General features: G+C 40.0%; 1 protein-coding gene across 11 annotated transcripts in view; it reads right to left on the bottom strand.

The window, feature by feature from the left end:
- The window catches only part of TNS3 (tensin 3), a 221,051-nt gene that overhangs the window by 115,251 nt on the left and 86,846 nt on the right, over positions 1–18,954 (bottom strand). For 9 of the 11 annotated variants that reach the window (XM_054060592.1, XM_054060593.1, XM_054060600.1 and 6 more), the window contains one exon: positions 8,621–8,662. In XM_054060592.1, the coding sequence (XP_053916567.1) occupies positions 8,621–8,662 (42 nt within the window). Of the gene's footprint in view, positions 1–8,620; positions 8,663–17,753; positions 17,793–18,954 lie in introns of all 11 variants that reach the window. The other 2 variants (XM_054060590.1, XM_054060591.1) reach the window with 1 other exon arrangement.

The raw sequence follows: 18,954 nt of genomic DNA, 5'->3' as shown, positions 1-18,954 counted from the left end.
AGAGAAGGACCTGGGGGTGCTGGTTGACAGCCGACTGAATACGAGCCAGCAGTGTGCCCAGGTGGCCAAGAAGGCCAACGGCATCTTGGCTTGTATCAGAAATGGGGTCACCAGCAGGTCCAGGGAGGTTATTCTCCCTCTGTACTCAGCACTGGTGAGACCGCACCTCGAATACTGTGTTCAGTTCTGGACTCCTCACCACAAGAAGGATGTTGAGGCTCTGGAGCATGTCCAGAGAAGAGCAACAAAACTGGTGAGGGGGCTGGAGAACAAATCTTATGAGGAGTGGCTGAGAGAGCTGGACTTGTTTAGCCTGGAGAAGAGGAGGCTGAGGGGAGACCTTATTACTCTCTACAACTACCTGAAAGGAGGTTGTGGAGAGGAGGGAGCTGGCCTCTTCTCCCAAGTGACAGGGGACAGGACAAGAGGGAGTGGCCTGAAGCTCCATCAGGGGAGGTTCAGGTTGGATATCAGAAAAAAATTCTTCACAGAAAGAGTCATTGGGTACTGGAACAGGCTGCCCAGGGAGGTGGTCGAGTCGCCTTCCCTGGAGGTGTTTAAGGAACGGGTGGATGAAGTGCTTAGGGGCATGGTTTAGGGAGTGTTAGGAATGGTTGGACTCGATGATCCAATGGGTCCTTTCCAACCCTGTGATTCTGTGTGAAAAAGCTTTTTAAAGGTTTGATGAAACACATACCATATATGCAACACCCTCTACAAAGTGTTTTCAAACACATGAGGAAGCTGTTACACCATTTCTCACAGCAGGCCATCGGCAAACATGAGCCATATCTTACCACACTTCAGACTGATTCAGGTTTAATAGTCAATTAAACCTTGAACTTCTGTGAGTGCCTCTCTTTTTCAAACATTTCTATGCAGTTTCAGGGTAATTCCACTGATAAGAAATGATTCTTCTTCATTCCAGACCAAGTCGTACACACCTATCAGCAGAACAGGAGTCTCACCAAGCGCAGAAGTCAATGGCACAGGGCAGTCTATCCATAAAGGCAAATCACCTCCACTCAAGTGGAAAAAAAAAAAAAAAAAAACCACACATGATTTTCTGCCTTGCTGCAAGCAGGAGGGATAATGGCAAATATTTGGCTAATCTTCCAAGACAGCAAATGTCGTCCAGCATCTCCTAAGACGGACAATTGCCCAGAAAATCTTGAAAAACTAGGTAAGCTTTTTATTTTCTGTCAACCAACAGCAGTAGAGAAGATGATGAGGAACAAAAAATAATACCTCCAAATGGGGTGTATAAGCACACCTGGCTAAAAATTTAAGGAGTTGTAACTAGGACAGATTCAGTGCAACTAGCACTTAAGTTGTTGCTAATAGGACAGACCACCCTGAGATAATTCTTTCTTGAGCTTCTCCCAATGAGTCTTGTTCCCACATTTCCCTGGGACTGTCTGGCAATGCAGGCAGTACAATCAGTCATTGAAGAAGCAGAGCTCAGAAAAATAAAACACCTCCCATTTAGCAATTTATTCAGTTTTATAGAATTTTTATACCCCAAACTGGCATATCAATCCCAAACAATAACATATAAAAGTTATCCCTGTGTAGACAAGTGCAAAGACCCTTTTGGTCAGAAAAATTGAGCTGCAGTTGTTGCATGAGAGCCAGTAGGAGGAAGTAATTGCTTCTCAAACGACAACTCTTCAATCACTGAATGATATCAATGGCCAAATGTATTGCAACCAAGGTACTGCAATATTGCCCTGTTCCAATCAAAATGCAAGCCATGCAACTCTTTCCTTTCACATACTCCTTACTGCTTCTTTTACCATCTTTGGCTACTGTATTTTGGGGCACATTGCAGAGCTTGCTATCCCAACTTTCTCAAAAATGTAGTCCTCAGATGAGGCCACCCCAGAGTCCAGTGCAGTCTAGGTGTGATATAGAAGCCAAAAGGCATGCTCATACATAATTCTACACTATTTTCACCAGGTCAACAGTCACAAGATAAGTTTCCCAGCACAGCCTGCTGTTAACGGAACCACAGGAAGTGGGCAAGACAGCAGCTAAAGCATAGCTTGGATAAAACTGCTGTTGCTCAGGGAACTGCATAGTAAGGTCCCTTGAGAAAAGGCTTTTGAAGGTGCTGGGGTCCATCGGTGTTGGTCACTTTTTAAGCACCACCTCCTAAGAGCACAGGAACGGGCAATTCCAAAATGCCAGCAAGTCAAGCAAGCGAGGCAAAAGGCCAGCCTGGCTGAGCAGGGATCTTCTGCTCAGAGAGGCATAAAAGGATGGTGTATGGCCAATGAAAACAAGGACAGGTGAGGTGGGAGGACTACAGAGATGCTGTTTGCCACTGTAGGGCAGCAATTTATGCAGGCAAAGCTCAGTTACAGTTGAAGCTGCCAGCACTGTGAAGGATAACAAAAGAGGCCATTTTAAATACGTTACTAACAAAAGGCAGGCCAGAAATAATATTTGCCCATTACAAGATGAGCATGGCCACCTCATAAGCAGGGATTTAGGTAAAGCAGAGACATTTAATGCATTTTTTTTGCCTCTGTCTTCAATACTGATGGTGGGCCAGGACCCACAGAGCCCTGGGCTAGAGGATCAAGCTACGCAAATTATAAACTCCCCATCAACTCTGAACTTGTGTAGGATTTGCTGCTCCAGATGGATGCCTATAAAAGTCAATGGGGCCTGATGGGATTCATCCAAAGGTACTTGAAAGAGCCAGCTGATGTCACAGCATCTCTTGATGATTTTTCAGTGCTCTTGCAAATCTGGAGAACTTGACTGGAAGCTGGCAAATGTCCCAGTATTCAAGAAGGGCAGCAGGGATGACCGTGGTAACTACCCCAGCCTGTCAGTCTCACTTCAGTGCCTGGTAAGACTATGGAGAAAATTATTCTGGGAGCTACGGAAAAACACCTGAATGACAACAGAGGCACTGGGCCCAGCCAGCTCGGGTTTATAAAGGGCAGCTCCTGCCTGACAAACTTAATTTCCTTCTATGACCAGGTTACCCACCTAGCTGACCAAGAAAAACAGCATATGTAATCTTTCTGGATTGCAGCAAGGCCTTTGACACTGTCTCCTCACAGTAGCCCCCTACTGGGCTCAAAGGGTCATAGTGAACGGGGTTACACTGAGCTGGTGACCAGTCAGCGAGATTCTGCAGGGATCCCTCTTAGGACCAGTACTCTCCAACAACTTCATAAGTTACCCTGATGCAGGATTTAAAGATCTACTAAACACGTTTGCTGATTGGAGAGCTGGGCAATTGTCAACCACATGAAGTTCAACAAGGGTAACTGCCGGGTTTTGCACCTGGGACACACCAACCCTGGATGTACCTACAGACTGGTGAGTGAGAGGCTGGAGACCAGACCTGTGAAAAGGGATCTGGACGTTCTGGTCAACGGCAAGTTAAGCATGAACCAACATTGTGCCCCACCAGGCAAGAAGGCCAAACATGTCCTGGGGTGCATCCAGCACAGCATTGCTAGCCAGTCAAGGGAGGTGATTGTTCCACTCTGCTCAGCACTAGTGCAGCCCCATGAGTACTGTGTGCAGTTTAGGGTGCCACAGTATAAAAAGGATAAAGCTACTGGAGAGTGTCCAGAGGAGGCCACAGAGTTGGTGAAGGGTCTAAAGCGGAAGTCTTATGACAAACAGCTGAAGTTGCTTGGTCTGTTGAGCCTGGAGATGAGGAGACTGAGAGGGGACCTCATAACACTTCACCATTTCCTCGCAAGAGAAGGAGGAGAAGCAGGTGCTGTTCTTTTCTCTCTGATGACTTATGATGAGACCTGAAGGAATAGCAGGAAAATGTGCCAGGGGAGGTTTAGGTTGGGTATTAGGAAAAGGTTCTTCACTCAGGTGGTGGAGGAACACTGGAACAGGCTCCCCAGGGAAGCAGTCATGATGCCAAGCCTGACAGTAGTGAAGAAGCATTTGGACAAAACACTCAAGACACATGAAGTAAATCTGGGGCTTGTCCTATGCTGGGATAGGAGTTGGACTTGATGTCCTTGTGGGTCCCTTCAAACTTGGGTCATTCTATGATTCTGTTTAAACAGGCTTCTGAGATTAGTCCTGCTTATTCACCTTCCTTTGGCACCAAAGAGAATGAAACTGCTTATAGATTACCTGGTCTGCCTCAAACAGAAAACTTGTCATGTCATCTCAAGCAGCAGGCTGCACCTCATAACTTTACAATCTCTCCACAGCTCCAGAGCAAAAACATTACAAATGTCTAGTACAGGCCACCTCACACAGTGTGGAACTGAGGTAGCATTGCGACACCTTCTGCACTAGTCCAGAAATAGGTTGTTTTGTATTCCTTCTATCTTCTGAGCCTGCATCCCCTCACCCATGACAAAAGGAAAGAAATAGGGATAACCAAGTGAAAAATAATGCCTGTAAAAAAATAAATCATATCTGTAAAAGAGTGTCTTGGCAGGATTATCATCCACAACCTTTCCAAGAATGGAATAAGGGAACTTGGGGTTACATTTAGGAGGCTTGCATGCTTCACAGGCTAAAGTATTCTGTAGCAGAGCTTCAGAGACCAGAAAGGTCATGGAAGTGATGAAGGGTAAAAGGAGATCCGTTTTGCCCCAGATAAATTAATTTGCTGTTTGTCAGTACACTGATTTAGTATCTTTTATATGTCAGCTCAGGGCCGGGGGGAAATCTAGTATGTAAACTGCTGGTTTCCAATACCAAAGTAAAACCAGATATGTGGGCCACACACATATCTAGAATTACCAGATGGGATAATGACAACCATTCTTGAGACCAGATCTGAAGGCAGGCCAAGGAAGCCAAACGAAAAATCATTCAGTAGCCCTTCCCGAGGCCCTGTTCCTGGCAATGAACTATAATTTAATAATATAATATCTGCTCAAAAGCAATCTCAGCAAAATATAAAACTTATTGGTTACAAGGACTGGGCTGTTTTAAACAGTTGAGTCAGCTGTACACCAACTATATACTCCTCTAAGGAACAACACTACTGAAAACTCAAGGTTCCAAAATCTCATGTGCATTCACACAGCTCATTATTTGTCTCCCAGACTCCTTCTTGAACAAGAACATTAACAAGCGCAAGGACCAATGAGTAGAAACAAGTAGACAAATATCAGAAATGTAAATAAGGACTTAGAGGTATCAGGACACGTGAAAGAATTACGTGGACTTATTTGGGATATAAATACTTTATTTGTGGTTATTTTAAATGTTGATATAAGCACCAGAAAACTTGATTAGCTAAATTATCATAAAATTACATGCATTTTACACACCTTTTAATTAGCTTTATCAAAATTTTTCCACACAGTATTTTACCATTCAGATGGCCAGAAATAAGAATACGAATAGAGAGACAAATCAGCAGGAGACCTGAATGTATTTTAACCAAATTTGTGATCATATTTTCACTCCCCAATGCATGGATATGAATCAGAAGAAATTCTCAAACCTATTCCAAGGCATAGTGTCACACTTCTATACACTCCAAGGTACTGCAGAAAAGGCAGGACAATGAACTACACTGATCACTGGACTGCTCTATAGTAGTTGCTTTAAGAATACACAGTGAAACAGACGTTTGGTTGTCTTGGATGAGAACCAAAATTTGCAAAATCTTTTGGCCTTTGGCTTTAGAATTACTCCTAATCTAGAAAACAGATTCACACCTTATGAATACAAATCTCTCTATGTTACTGTGCATCTATTCCTGCAGCAAATACTAAAGAACTTAATATAGAATCTTTTCTGAAGTTGATTCTCCAAAGAGAGAGATATCATTATTTCTACTGCAAACAGCTAATCATTTGGCTGCACATTTTATTTCTGTTCTGCATACTGTGCACCATAAAGATAATCATCTGTTCCCCTATGCAGTGTAACAGCAAGAGTCCAGACAGATGTGTCCCTTGCAAGTAGAAGAAGTTATAAATCCTAACTTGCTGTCTTCCTGACAAACTCTACTCTGACACACCTGCGGACAAAGCAGCTTCCACAATTCTTCCCTATAACACTTCAGCCAAGACAGGTGAGGCTCCCCTAAATAAGTAAGCTGTAAGGCATTGTAATCCAGCTCATCTTTATCAAGTTTTTCACGGCATGTGGATATGGAGTACCACCTACCGATCTGCCAGGGCAACAAGGAACTAAGTGGGCAGGAAAGTCATCTTCCAACTCACTTAGATTCAGAAAAGCAGCCCTGCACACAACCTGAAAGTTCCTAGTACAACTGGGTCTTTTACCCATCCTTTTATCTTCTTTTTTAAAAAAACTGAAACTCATAACAGAGAGAAGGCACATAGCAATTTTTTTTGCTACTAAAGGCTCCTTACATGCACTCAGTATCATCTCCTAAAGTCCATATTCAAGCCAGAATGAGGTACAATTGATGTTTTAATTCATATATAATTTTATAGATATACAATTTCACTTTAGGAAAACTATAATATTTCTGAAGCCTTAGTTCTACCATGTCTCAAGATTAGAGGCTCACATTGAGCTTCACGAGGCTAGACCTACTCCCTTCTAGTGCTGTGTAACACACTTGCACAGATAGGACATGAAACTTTGGTGAGGTGACTTGTGTCTACATTCAAATGACTGTGTTCCACCGCAAACCTTTGAGGAAGCTTACTATGTTCATATTTAAGAATTACCATGTTAAGCATTAGGCAAGGAGTTTACCTTAACTGACTAAAATAACATATGTGCTGCAGCTCTGCTGGTAGCACAGTTTCATAACTACTCTAGAGATTTGAAACAGCTTCCTGAATGAATCCTTCCCATAGTCAATGTAATGATGCATGGATATAGCACAGGATAAAGGTTTCTGCATTTATTCACCTCTACCAGGCTATAAGATTCTGTGGAAGTCCTGTACAACAGGACTCCATAGCACTTAATGCAAACTTCTCCAATGTAGGAGATCAAAACTGAAGCAAACTTTCATCATAAATTCAGCAGTGTACATGATTCAACAGACAGTGACAACCTTTAGTTGAAACAAAAAGCATAATGTATTTACATTGAATATGTTAATATTAAGAATAAAGTAAGATCCACATGGCCACAAGGGAGCCCTCTAAATCTAAAACGACCCACTTCTAACTTCCCAAGTAAGAATGTTTCATCCATGCCTCAGAGCTATCCCAAAAATTAGAATTAAGCTAACAATGTTTTGGTTCTGACACTACCTAAAATTCAAGCCAAATTCTTTGTTGAAGTTTACACAGCTTTCTTATAAAGCAGTAAGGGCTGTCCATAAAAATATTCCATTAGCAGTCACATTGCTAGGAAAACGCAAGAGAGCTTTTGTTTCCTGGACCAGATACTCCAGAACAAGATGTAAAGGAGAGAAAGGGAAAAGAAATCTCAGAACCAAAAAAGGGTCAGGAAGGTTTAAAAAAAGTCTCTTCCAATTTAGATAATAAACCAAGAGAAGAACAAGCGTGGCACAAATTTAGAAGCAAGAGAAGGCAGGAAGCCAAGGAGCACACCTCCCATTATCAACACAAACTGCATGTGTGCTGCAGTCATGAGTAATCGAACCAGACCTGCCAAGAGACTCATCCAGGCAACAGCTGCATCTAGTCCCAACGATGGGAGACAGCACTTTCATATGAATACACCATCCTGCAGCTTTACAATGAGGAATTTTTTTCCAATGAGGAATAAGCATTCCTACTACTGTGTTTCAGTTGGGAACTTTCTTCTATTTCCCAGTGACTCGGACCACTCATCCATGTCACCTTTTGCACTGTGGTATACTGGTCCATGGAAAGTAACTATCAAAAATCTCACAGAAGTTGTTAATAACAACTAATGCAAAATATAATAGGATGAAAAACAGAGCTGAAAAATCACTACTTGCCATTAAGGCTGCCTTCAAAATGACTGTGCATAGGCTACTACATATACAGGGAAAAAAAACAAACAAAACATATGACCTTGGCTTGTGTAATAATCAACCAAGACAAACAGAAAACTCTCTGCAGCATTCAGACATAACACAGAGAAACTAAAACTTCCAACTAACAACAGAAAATTATCAGCAATTATTTTCCTCACTATACACCTCATTATTTTGCTTCACATTTGCTACATTAGGAGCAACTGTCAAAACCAATTATTCACATGCAGATAACTAATAAGTTTGTTCTATTCTGATTCTTCTATTTTAGTTGATTTGTCTAGTTAAGGAAGAGAAGAGTGAAGGGAGAAACAATTTTGCCACTAGACATTATAATTGTTTCAATATTAAATATAATCTAGCAACTTAGAAATAATTGTAATTTTACTGGAACAGCAGGGATTATAGCACAGATACAACCACAGATATTACCTCAGTTATAGAAAAACTGATTGCGACCCCAAGAAAACAAATTACACTAATTGCTAAACGCAGTCTCTTGAAGGTCTTCTGACTATATGGGTAATCAAGGATCAGAACTCTGCACACCCTGCATAGAGTGGCAAGAGCAAAAGCCTGCCACAAGAATATTCTTCTTGCTGAAGAAAGCTCTTGAATTCCTGAACTTCTCTGAAAACAACAGCCACAAAGAGGAAAATAAATCACAACAAGTAAAGTAAAAAGAAATAAAGTGGAATTACTTACCATACTGGTTACATGATTTTTAACAGTCTCAGAGTTATTAGCCTGTAAAAGAAGAAAAGTTAACAAAACTGACTTAAATTTTCCAGATATGGCCATATTCCAAGAAATCCCCTCCTAAAGTATAGGCAAAACAAATAAAATACATCTTTCAAAAACACAGATACATTCTATGGTATTAGGTATGAAAACAAATTGAGTTTACATCATGATCCTGTGTATTCTGGTCTTGTAAGCCCACACTCAGCTACTGCGGATACTTACTCCAAGTTACAATAGAGATGTATGCTGTTCACCGCATATTCCCTTTTGCATTTTTTCCCAGTCTCTCATTTTATACTTTTTCATAAAGGCAGACACTTGTGTGGGTATTGTTAAAGTTAACAGCTTAGGGTTTTCTGTAAGCACTGTGTAAAATCTCTAATTCGAGGCTTTAAAACAAGTGAAGTTGTGTCTGTAGAGGGTTGACATAATCCTTTTAAAATAAATGAGGCAATGCATTACTATTAAAATCTAACATGAATCACCAGAAGCACAACCTTCCATCAGTACATGCTTTTTTTTTTTTCATGAGTACGATCAGTATGAAATCAAGGTAATGCAATGGGTAAGTACAGTGGAAAAACTGGGAAAAAAACCCACTTCACTGTTACTGAAGAGTTCAACAGTCAAGATGCAGCATTTCACAGGAGAAGATACCTTAGATTTACAATTTTACCACTTGGAATTATAATATGAGAATAACAGAGCATTTCACCTTGAAATACATTCAAAATGAGAAAACTAAATAACACTACAACTAAGTCAACGGTGCCGGTTAGGCAAGACTGCACCAAATTTCAGTGTTCCCTGCTCTGCAAGTTTGCAGAGTCCATCGTACATGGAGCAATACCTAATGTTCCACCGCACAGAAGTATTCATTCAAAAGACAACTTCAAATTCTGTGCAAAAATCTCAGAAGACATTAAAGCTAAATTGTAGCAAACTACATTGCACCTTTATCTTTGCTGCAAGGTTATCACTACAGCTAACACCCCATTGGCATCCTTGCCCTGCGAAATGCAAAATCATTTCACAATATGGAAAATCTTGCATGTAAATTCTATACAGAACAGGAACCTCTGAAATATGTCCACTACTGAAATATAGACCTCTATGGAACAAAACCCAACAGCCACTAAAGCAGAACTCTGCAATACTTTGCAACAGTTTGGGATGAGAAATGTAAACGAAGCTTAATATTTGTCTTCTACATTTAAAGCATAAACTAAAAGGAGGAGGAAAGGATCACAAAAATGCATAATGAAACATTTTTCATTTTCATAATTTTCACTGCCACACTGCACACACTACTGTGGACTAAGCGACAGGTAAAAGACTAACTGGTATTGAACCTTACTTATATGGAGAGCACACCCAAAAGAGGGCAAAAGTCTCAGGAAACTGCCTTCGGATTCTGGGTAAGCAACCAGACCATCTTGAAAAGGCAGATAATAAAACGAAAACCCATTTCTTCCTGTTGAATCTCTTCATCGATCAGAGCTGGATTCTCCTGCAACTTCAAGATTATGCACTAACTTACAGCTTGGAAAGCGTGGGAAAAAAAAATAATAAAAGCTAAGGCAGCACATACACACAGAGGAATACAATGTTTGCCCTATCTAAGAATACCAACCTCCAGAGAGGCTATTTCCGGAGAGACTATTTGATACCCCAGCATATTTGTGAGGCCACACAATTCAACCATCAATCCAACTGAATATTTGACCCCAAAGCCTGCTGTGGGATAGATGTCTTGAACTAGAGATGCAGCTTTATAATTGTCTGTTATTTTTTTAGCACGTCACTGAAGATCAGATACTGTCTAGTTGCAAATCTCAACTGGAAAGAACATAGAACTGCTAGATTGGACAAGACCATTGAGATAGAGTCCAATCGTACCTGTCCAATACTAAACCAGGTCCTTGAAAACTTCATCTAGCCATCTTTTAAACACTTCCAGGGATGGCGACAACCATCTCCCTGGGTAGCCTGTTCCAGTGCTTGACAACCCCTCCAGCAAAGAAATTTTTTCCTAGTGTCTAATTTGGACCTCCTCTGGCACAACCTGAGGCCACTCCTTCTCATCCTATGGCCTATCACAAGAGATATAGATTGTCAGTGTGGAAATTACAGTGCAACACCTTGCTTAATTCATTGAGCTCAAACACTATTTACTAGGGCAGACACCCTGCACTAGTAACCATTATGACAAGAGACTGGCTCACAGTTATCCCTTGAGAAAAGGCTTTGAAGTTATTTTATTTTCTTAGAAAACTTGACTTAGCCTTTCAGCTATCAAATCTCCACAGTGTTAAACATACAAACCTGTCAGTCAGAGCTAAAAGACATACTGACCAGTGCTATTAATTCAATGGCCAAAACCTAAATTGGTTGAAACTTCAAAGATGTTCAAAGATGAGCAAATTAAAGGTGACATATAGGACAATCACTATAACCTTAGTTACTATTTCACAGTCTTAGCAACTCACTGCTACTTAGCAGAAATAAACAGAACATTTTTGCCTTTCCCATATAGGAAAAGGCAAAAGAAACTTAGATTCACTTGAGGGTCTCTGTACAAAGAGACATAGCAGGCTGCACAAGCAGAGTGCTCGGGAAAATGTGCCAGCCATTTTGCTTTTCACCAGGAAGTTCATACACAAGCTGAACTCAGCACTTACCCTTCCAGAACACCTAAGCAGTCTATTTGTGTTAGTGCATATAAAATAGAGATATAAATGAGATTCAGGCCTAATGTTTGTCAGTTCAAAGAGATTTTTTTTCCCTGTATTGGTCAATTTAGCATTGGATTGGCGTAGTCAAAGTTTTCCAGGATGACTAGTATACAGAACATGGAATAAGCAGCTAGAATATCTTCTTTTCCTCTTCCTTGTTTAATGTTTTGAATTTGCTCTTCAGCTTTTCAAGCACCTACTGAAATGCGTCATATTCTCTCACTCTGCTAGAAGCAACAGCTCTCTCGACCTTACTACACAGAGGGGATAGTGCTATAAGCAAAGGTCTAGACATAACCGTCTCAACTAGCAGGATCACACTGGTCTCCTTTTTCTGCTGACTTAAAAGGAAGAGTGCTAAAATCAAGTTGTGGTGAAAAACACACCACCAGTAAATATATGTCTGTATACAAAAATTTATGTGCCTGTATACACAGATGTGTAAGTGTGTAAGAGAGTAAGCACACAGAGTAAGCAGACATCCAACTGAAACTCCTTTCTTTGAAAACTGGTAAAAATAAGGTTGTGCATTCAAATCTCCATATGCTTCCTGCATGGATTTAAAATGGCTGCCCCCAAGCCAAATACTGCTACTCCTGTTGCCTTTTCATCAATTCTAGGATTAAAGTTACAAATAAAACTTTCCAATCATTAACTAGTACAGTACACTAATTTGAGATGTGGAAGACCCAGCTTCACATCTCTGACCGGACACAAATGTAGAAGGTCTTTGAAACTATATTCTAATATTCAAAATAAAGATCTTAACCACGACCACATTAAGATGGAAGAGCTACATCTCAATTTTCTAAATGCTTTAGTGAAACTGGACATTTCTTCTTGAAACGTCATCATTACTTTCTACATTGGCAAGGTTTGGTGACCACTCTAAGACATAGCTGTGTCAATTATAAATCTTGCTGTCTGTAAGTCCTAAAAGAGGAAAAGGAAAAGAGATGGCAAAGAAACCAGGCTCACAAGTTTGTGAGACAGCAGGTGAAAAAAATTAAAGCAAAACAAAAAATTCTAACAGGAACACACAAATTTACTGATCTTACAAAACTCTGAAAGCCCTCCCTCCTTCCTCAGGGACATCAATCCTATTCACTTTTTGCTTCATGCCCACTGTTACCACTTCCAAGTTCTCTCTCACTCCTCTCTCCCAGTTGGAAGACACTGCTATAGGCAAAAGACCTTCCACGTCACATGGAGAGGATCACTGCATGTTACAGTATCTCATCACATTTCATTTTCGGGGCGTTTTTTCCCTAATGCTACCTGCAAAAGGAAGACAAATGCTACTACTCTTCATGGGGAAACTGTGACATACATTAAGAGAATGACCTCCCCAGTGTGAAAGTAGAAATCAGAGACAAAATGAGATTAGATACATCACATATTATATCCATGTGCATTCATTATAAATTAACCAAATATAATGCACTGAACACTATGATGACCATACATTAGAGATGGCGTGTATTACTTGTGCCACTCACCAATCCTAGCACCTCAAGAATAACAAACAGCAAAATGTTCTTGCCCACACCCTCCATAAAGCCAATTCAAAGAAAATCAGATTCACGTGGTTAGAAATGGTAGCCAGCAGGTTGAGGAAGGTGATTCTGCCTCTCTACTCCGCTCTTGTGAGACCCTACCTGGACTATTGTGTGCGGTTCTGGAATCCCCAACATAAGGAGGATATGGGACTGTTGGATCAGGTCCACAGGAGGGCTACAATGAGAGGACTGGAGCACCTCCCATGGGAGGATAGGCTGAGAGAGGCGGGCTTGCTCAGCCTAGAGAAGAGAAGGGTCCAGGGAGACTTTATAGTGAGCTTCCAGTACCTGAAGGGGGCTACAGAAAAGCTGGGGAGGGACTTTTTACATCCATCCCTGGGGAGGGATGAGGAGGAATGGCTATAAATTGGTAAAGGGCAGATTTAGACTAGACATTAGGAGGAAATTCTTCACAATGAGGGTGGTGAGACACTGGAACAGGTTCCCCAGGGAAGTTGTGGCTGCTCCCTCCCTGGAGGTGTTCAAGGAGATGATCCTGTCCATGGCAGGGGGATCAAAACTAGATATCTTTAAGGTCCCTTCCAGCCCAAACCATTCTACGATTCTATGGAATAAAAATCACTTTCCAATGGAACAAGGAAAAATCATTCAACAAAAAATTGTTCCACTTCCCCCTCCTGCCATCACAGAAGAAAACCATCATAGGTTCCAGCAAACAACTCCCTAAAAGTGCTTCTCTGAAAGAAAAATAAAGCCACTAAAGCAAAAGGTAAAATGACACTGCAACTTCAAAGAAAATACATATTCCTGTTAGTAATTAAAAAGAAGTAACACACAACAGCCCTTACATGCCACAGAAGACGCCATGGCCCCCTTCATCGAAGACAGTTTCTTCACCTATGTAACATTTAGCTAACCAGCTGAGCTCTTCTTCCCTGAAAGCTTCTCATTTGGATTCCACTTTGAAGACTTCTGCAGATTGTTCTTGTTCAGAGAAACTCTGATTTTCATTTCTTTTTGGATGAACACAAGGAACTGAACACAGTGCATTATAACAAAACTCATATTTAAGCTTTTATCAAATCTTTTAATTCTCTAGTATTCCCAGAAACAACATAAGCCATTCCTCCTGGCAAATATAATGACTGGCTTTTTTTATGTAGTATACACTGCATAGTTCAATTCAGGATCACTACATTTCATCAATTTTGAGGAGTGAGGTGTCCATATTCACACAGTTTGACTCTCTGTTCCCTTTATGGCTAAAGGCACCGACTACACTTAAAATAGTATTTTTGAGCCTCTACTCTGCAAACCTCTGAAGTCCGTGGCCCTACTCTGGTAAGCACTCAGAACACTAAAACAAAAATCAAATCACATAGGAATGCATTACATACAGCCCCACATCAGCCTCGTTCCACAGAACCACAAATCCAAAAAAGTTTCAAAAGTAATTGTGTCAAGGATTTCAATTCAGGCAGCAGCTCACAGGTTTTGTCAAGAAGGTGTCTCATCAGTCTGTGCTTCTGCTATCTATAGCACTAGGGCAATGCAGCACTAACAAGAAATCAAAAAAACCTGAAATATTATTGGTTGATGAAGCTGGAAAAAAAAAAAAGAAAAAAGCACAGCTTGAAAATTAATAAATCAAAACTGAGTAGCAAGAAAGAGCTGACTTTAAATTTTTTTCAAGGTACCCTTGTTTCCTCATCAGTTCAAGAAACGTGTAGGTACCTAAGAGAAGAAGCATCAAAACATTTCTCCAAAGCCCATCGATTGTTATGAAGACACAGCATTGATGGTGACAAAGCAGGAACTGAACAGGCAAACATCCACTACATATTCCCAGCCTCTGGAAAAACAGCATAGAACAGCACAGCTCTGTCACACTTCCCTTCCTACGAAGTGTAGGCACAACCATGAGACAGGCAGCTTCAGGCTGCAGCACTCACTGGCATGACTGCCAGAAAAATCATAGCAACAGGGAGGTCCAGTAGACTTTGTGTGCCCTTTACCCTCACCAAATCATGCTTGCTATGTTGCTTTGTATGCATTTCAGGGCCTGTGAGCCTGAAGTTTGGATGCAGCAGAACGTTACGTCCTGGTATTTGCTCAGTAATAGAGCTTTGTTTTCCCTAAGATTTCCATGATGTTACTTGAAAGAAGAAAGAAAAACAAAAACCCAGAAAGTAGCCATAAGTCACAGAAATTTATTACAAATCAGTCCCACTTGATACAATGTTCAGCAAACCTATTATTGATTAAAGCCAGAAACCAAAATCACAGCTGGCAGAGTAAAATGTCAGTTCCCAATTTTAGTCACCATTACCACACTCCAGAGTATGTGAGGGTCATACCTGATCAACCCAAGTTAACAATCTCACATCATCATCTAGTAGTGAGGCTCCACTTAAATTGAAATTGGAGAACACAATCCTTCATCTACACCCTCAGGCCTTCTCAACAGCAAAACTAGTAATTCAGCCTCAGATGTCTCAAAAAATCTGCTACAGGCTCACATTAAAAGCAGATGGACCATTCTGCATGGGAACAACAGAGCACCTCACTTTTTTTTTTTCCCTAGGAAGAGCTGTTTAAAAAGTAAAGAAATTCAGTAAAGATAAAAATATATGTTGTTGTATCAACTGATTTTTCTCAGACAAGCATCTGGGGAGGACTGCATTCATCAGGCACAATGGAAAAAAGAAACAGGAGTTTTTGCCAAAAAGGGTTAATTTGCTTTCAAACACTGTAAAGTACTGAGTTTTTTTTAAGACTTTGTTCTGTTCCTCTCTTTTCCCATATAAATTATTTTTTTTCAGTTTAAGGGGGAGGGAGGGATTGTATCACAATATACTTCCAAAAAAAATTCAATTCCAGTTTCTTTTGAGAAAATGCTGGAGAATAGGCTGGATACATAAAGGTATGTGTTAAGTATCATAGATTTTAAGTAAAAACGAGATACCAAATTATAATGAGGTCTTTGTGACTCCAGTACTCTTATTTTTACAATCCTTCCACTCCTTTAAAAAAAAAACACACCTAAAAAACCGAAAAACCCACCTACACAAGAAAAAAAAAAAACCCTTTCTCCTACGATTAGTTTTAATCTGTTCCCCTCCTCTTTTGAGACAGTTGAGAGCTCAGTCTGAATCACTGTTCAAAATCAAAGGGTTTGGGTTTTCAGGCGAGGCTTGAACATGAAAGTCTTTGATTTTTCTCCTCACAAGCAGAAGAGAGGCTTGCATACTAAAGGCAAACACAGCTAATAAAGTAGTAGCAGAATCACTGCCACCTGTCCCCGATTTCTATCAAAAGTATTATACTTCTACCTGAGACTTAGCAAATAGCCAAGTTCAGTGACCTCACTAGGTTACAATAAGACATAAGTAGCTATGTGTCCACTTAATCTTTCCCACAATCTAACAGCTCATTATGAAATGTCGTGTTTAAATGGCAGCACTACAGGTACGCGGAATTCCTCCATAACCAATTGGAAAAATAAAAAAGAGAGAAAAAAAAGTAGGAGAAAAAAAAGACAAGGCCAGGAAAACAAATAAAGTTTATAAAGGTTAAATCAGAAATTTCTCTGGTAAAGATCACCCCTTAACTGTGCCTTAAAACTGACACACCATGCAGTGCTAAGGACCATTCAACCAGTGAAGTAATTTTAAGAATAGAATCCATGCATGCTAAGAGTTCATGCCTTCACACCACATTTCATCACTGCAAAACAATTGGTGGGATATGTGAGGGGCTCTGAGGGATTAAGTTCCTTTATTCTTTTCTAAGATAAGATATCATTAGGGATTAAAAAAAAAAATCAGAGAAGCAGACAAACTTACTGTTCTCTTGATGCATCTTAAAGAGTCCTAGAGAAGTCTCTAAAATCTAAAAATTACCTCAAAACCAATATCCTTCCATTGGCTTTACTTGCTTTTTTCTTTTAAAAGTAATAAATGAAAAAATTATTATTCGGTGCTTTAAGGTTAAGGCCTAAACCTCTTCTTTTTGCAGCAACAGAGGCAAAAATCTTAAAGAAAAACGTGTGTAGTTGTTAGCAATTTTCTTTAAAAAAATAAGAAACAATTCCAGGAAAGGCTGCTTAAATAGACTTGCCATTTTTTATTTTTATAAAATTTTAGGAGAACTGCTATGCAGGCCAAGATAAAATGATAAAAAAAAATCATTAGATAAAAAAACAGTGACTATGGCACTTTTCCTTTCCCCTTCTTTTAAAATCTATGCTATGGGTCATGCTATACATCTCTATAACCTAAGCCCATTGCCACAAATAACCCATTGTGTCTTCATGAAATAAAAAGAAGTGCACCACAATAGGTCATCTTTACTAAACATTTGACTTGAATTAAGAGAGCTAGACTAACACTGTCCTCCTTCCTCCCATCAGAGGAATGTGCATGCCAACATAAAGTTAGTAGTATTAGAATATTTAATAGCAGCTGGTTTATATTTTAGCATCTGAAACTCCCAACAGCTGCACTGGGTTGATATACGAGGCACATCATGTCATTACAAAGCTTCAAGATATATGGCTCATCAGAAATAGGAAGAAAGGGCCTCTTTGGAAACCAACATCCAAGCTGAAAGTAATCAATAAAACCCACATTCCAAAGACAAGCAGCATCTGTGAGTTTCATCAGGCTTCAACAGTCTTCCAACAAACATGCTACTGAGAGTTTAACTACAGTTCTTAGTATAAGCCACATTAAGGAGCAATAAAGGCAACCATTACATTGGCTAAATGTATGTAGCACTAATCTAGAGCAGCTGTATGCATCACTTATTTATGATAACTGAAAGGCTGGAATCTCTTGCCTGCAATGAATGGGGACAAACCCACGGTTCAGCAGCAATCTGCAATACAAAGTTTTGATTAATTTGAGTAGTCCTTCCCTCTCCACTATCTAAAGAGCTCAACTACTTATTCTTGACCATACCAATATTTTGCACTCAAAATTGCTTGCAGCTAACATGGTCACAGAACAACAGAACTCTTTACCAAACATGTAGAATTTATTTGTGCATATGGAAGACTCCTAATATAAATTGCCACCATGTTTCATATTAAAAGCAAAACACATTGCTCAATCTCACTTTATGTGTGCAATATGTACACATATTAATGTGTAGTGAATATATTATTAGTATGTAGTGAAAATATTTCATCTACAACTTTCCTTGCTAGGAATTTAAACAGAATTCCACCTTTTCTTTTGCGTAAAACTAGTAAATCCTTTATTCAGGGACTTACCATACATCTGGGCACATCCCTTCTAGTAAATTGAAACAGGTTAGGCCACTTATGCCATCCATACTGTTCAACTGTCGGTCACAAAGTCACCTGGGCCCAGATCATCAGCACTGCCCCATGTTCACCATTCACATAAACCAAGTTCAACCAAAATTATTAATGATAATGACTGGCAACATGTCCCAGAGGTTGCTGGATGTTTAAAATTGTTGCCATTGCGATTCAGCAAATTTTGCATGTCAGAATCAATACCCAGACTGTGTGCACAACACAAAAAAAAAATAGCAACCACAGCTCCCAGTGTATGTCTAACATCATGAGCTGCAGACCTAAGAAACTCTGTACTTTCTATGTATAATTTTAGCAGTAATGCCATGCAAGATTCTCAGACTCTGATGTGGGTTAATTCATATAATTGCTGGGTCAAAACTAGGAGATACTGCCTATGAGTTGATATTCACATTACTCATAATACCATCATTTAGGTTTTCAGTCTTTCTTTTAAAGGATAATAATTAGGAAAAGCATGAAACAACACTTCCATAGCACCTTTTAATTTCTGTGGTGCATGCTAGGTAAGTATCATTACCTATATTTTTCCAGCAGGGAAATCAAGACAAAAATATGTAAAGTGACCTGGTCCACTCAAATAGCAAGGCAGAAGTGAGATATAGTATTTCTAATTGCCAGTGGCTGCACCACATACCTACAATGCACAGTTCATGGCTGACACTTGGGCACCAGCTACTGGCTGATTAGTCCTAA

This window comes from Cuculus canorus, chromosome 2 (assembly GCF_017976375.1).
Source record: "Cuculus canorus isolate bCucCan1 chromosome 2, bCucCan1.pri, whole genome shotgun sequence".
In the NCBI taxonomy this organism is placed as follows: domain Eukaryota; kingdom Metazoa; phylum Chordata; class Aves; order Cuculiformes; family Cuculidae; genus Cuculus; species Cuculus canorus.
Note: the sequence above shows the minus strand (reverse complement) of the source record. Positions and strands in the feature narration are given on the sequence as shown.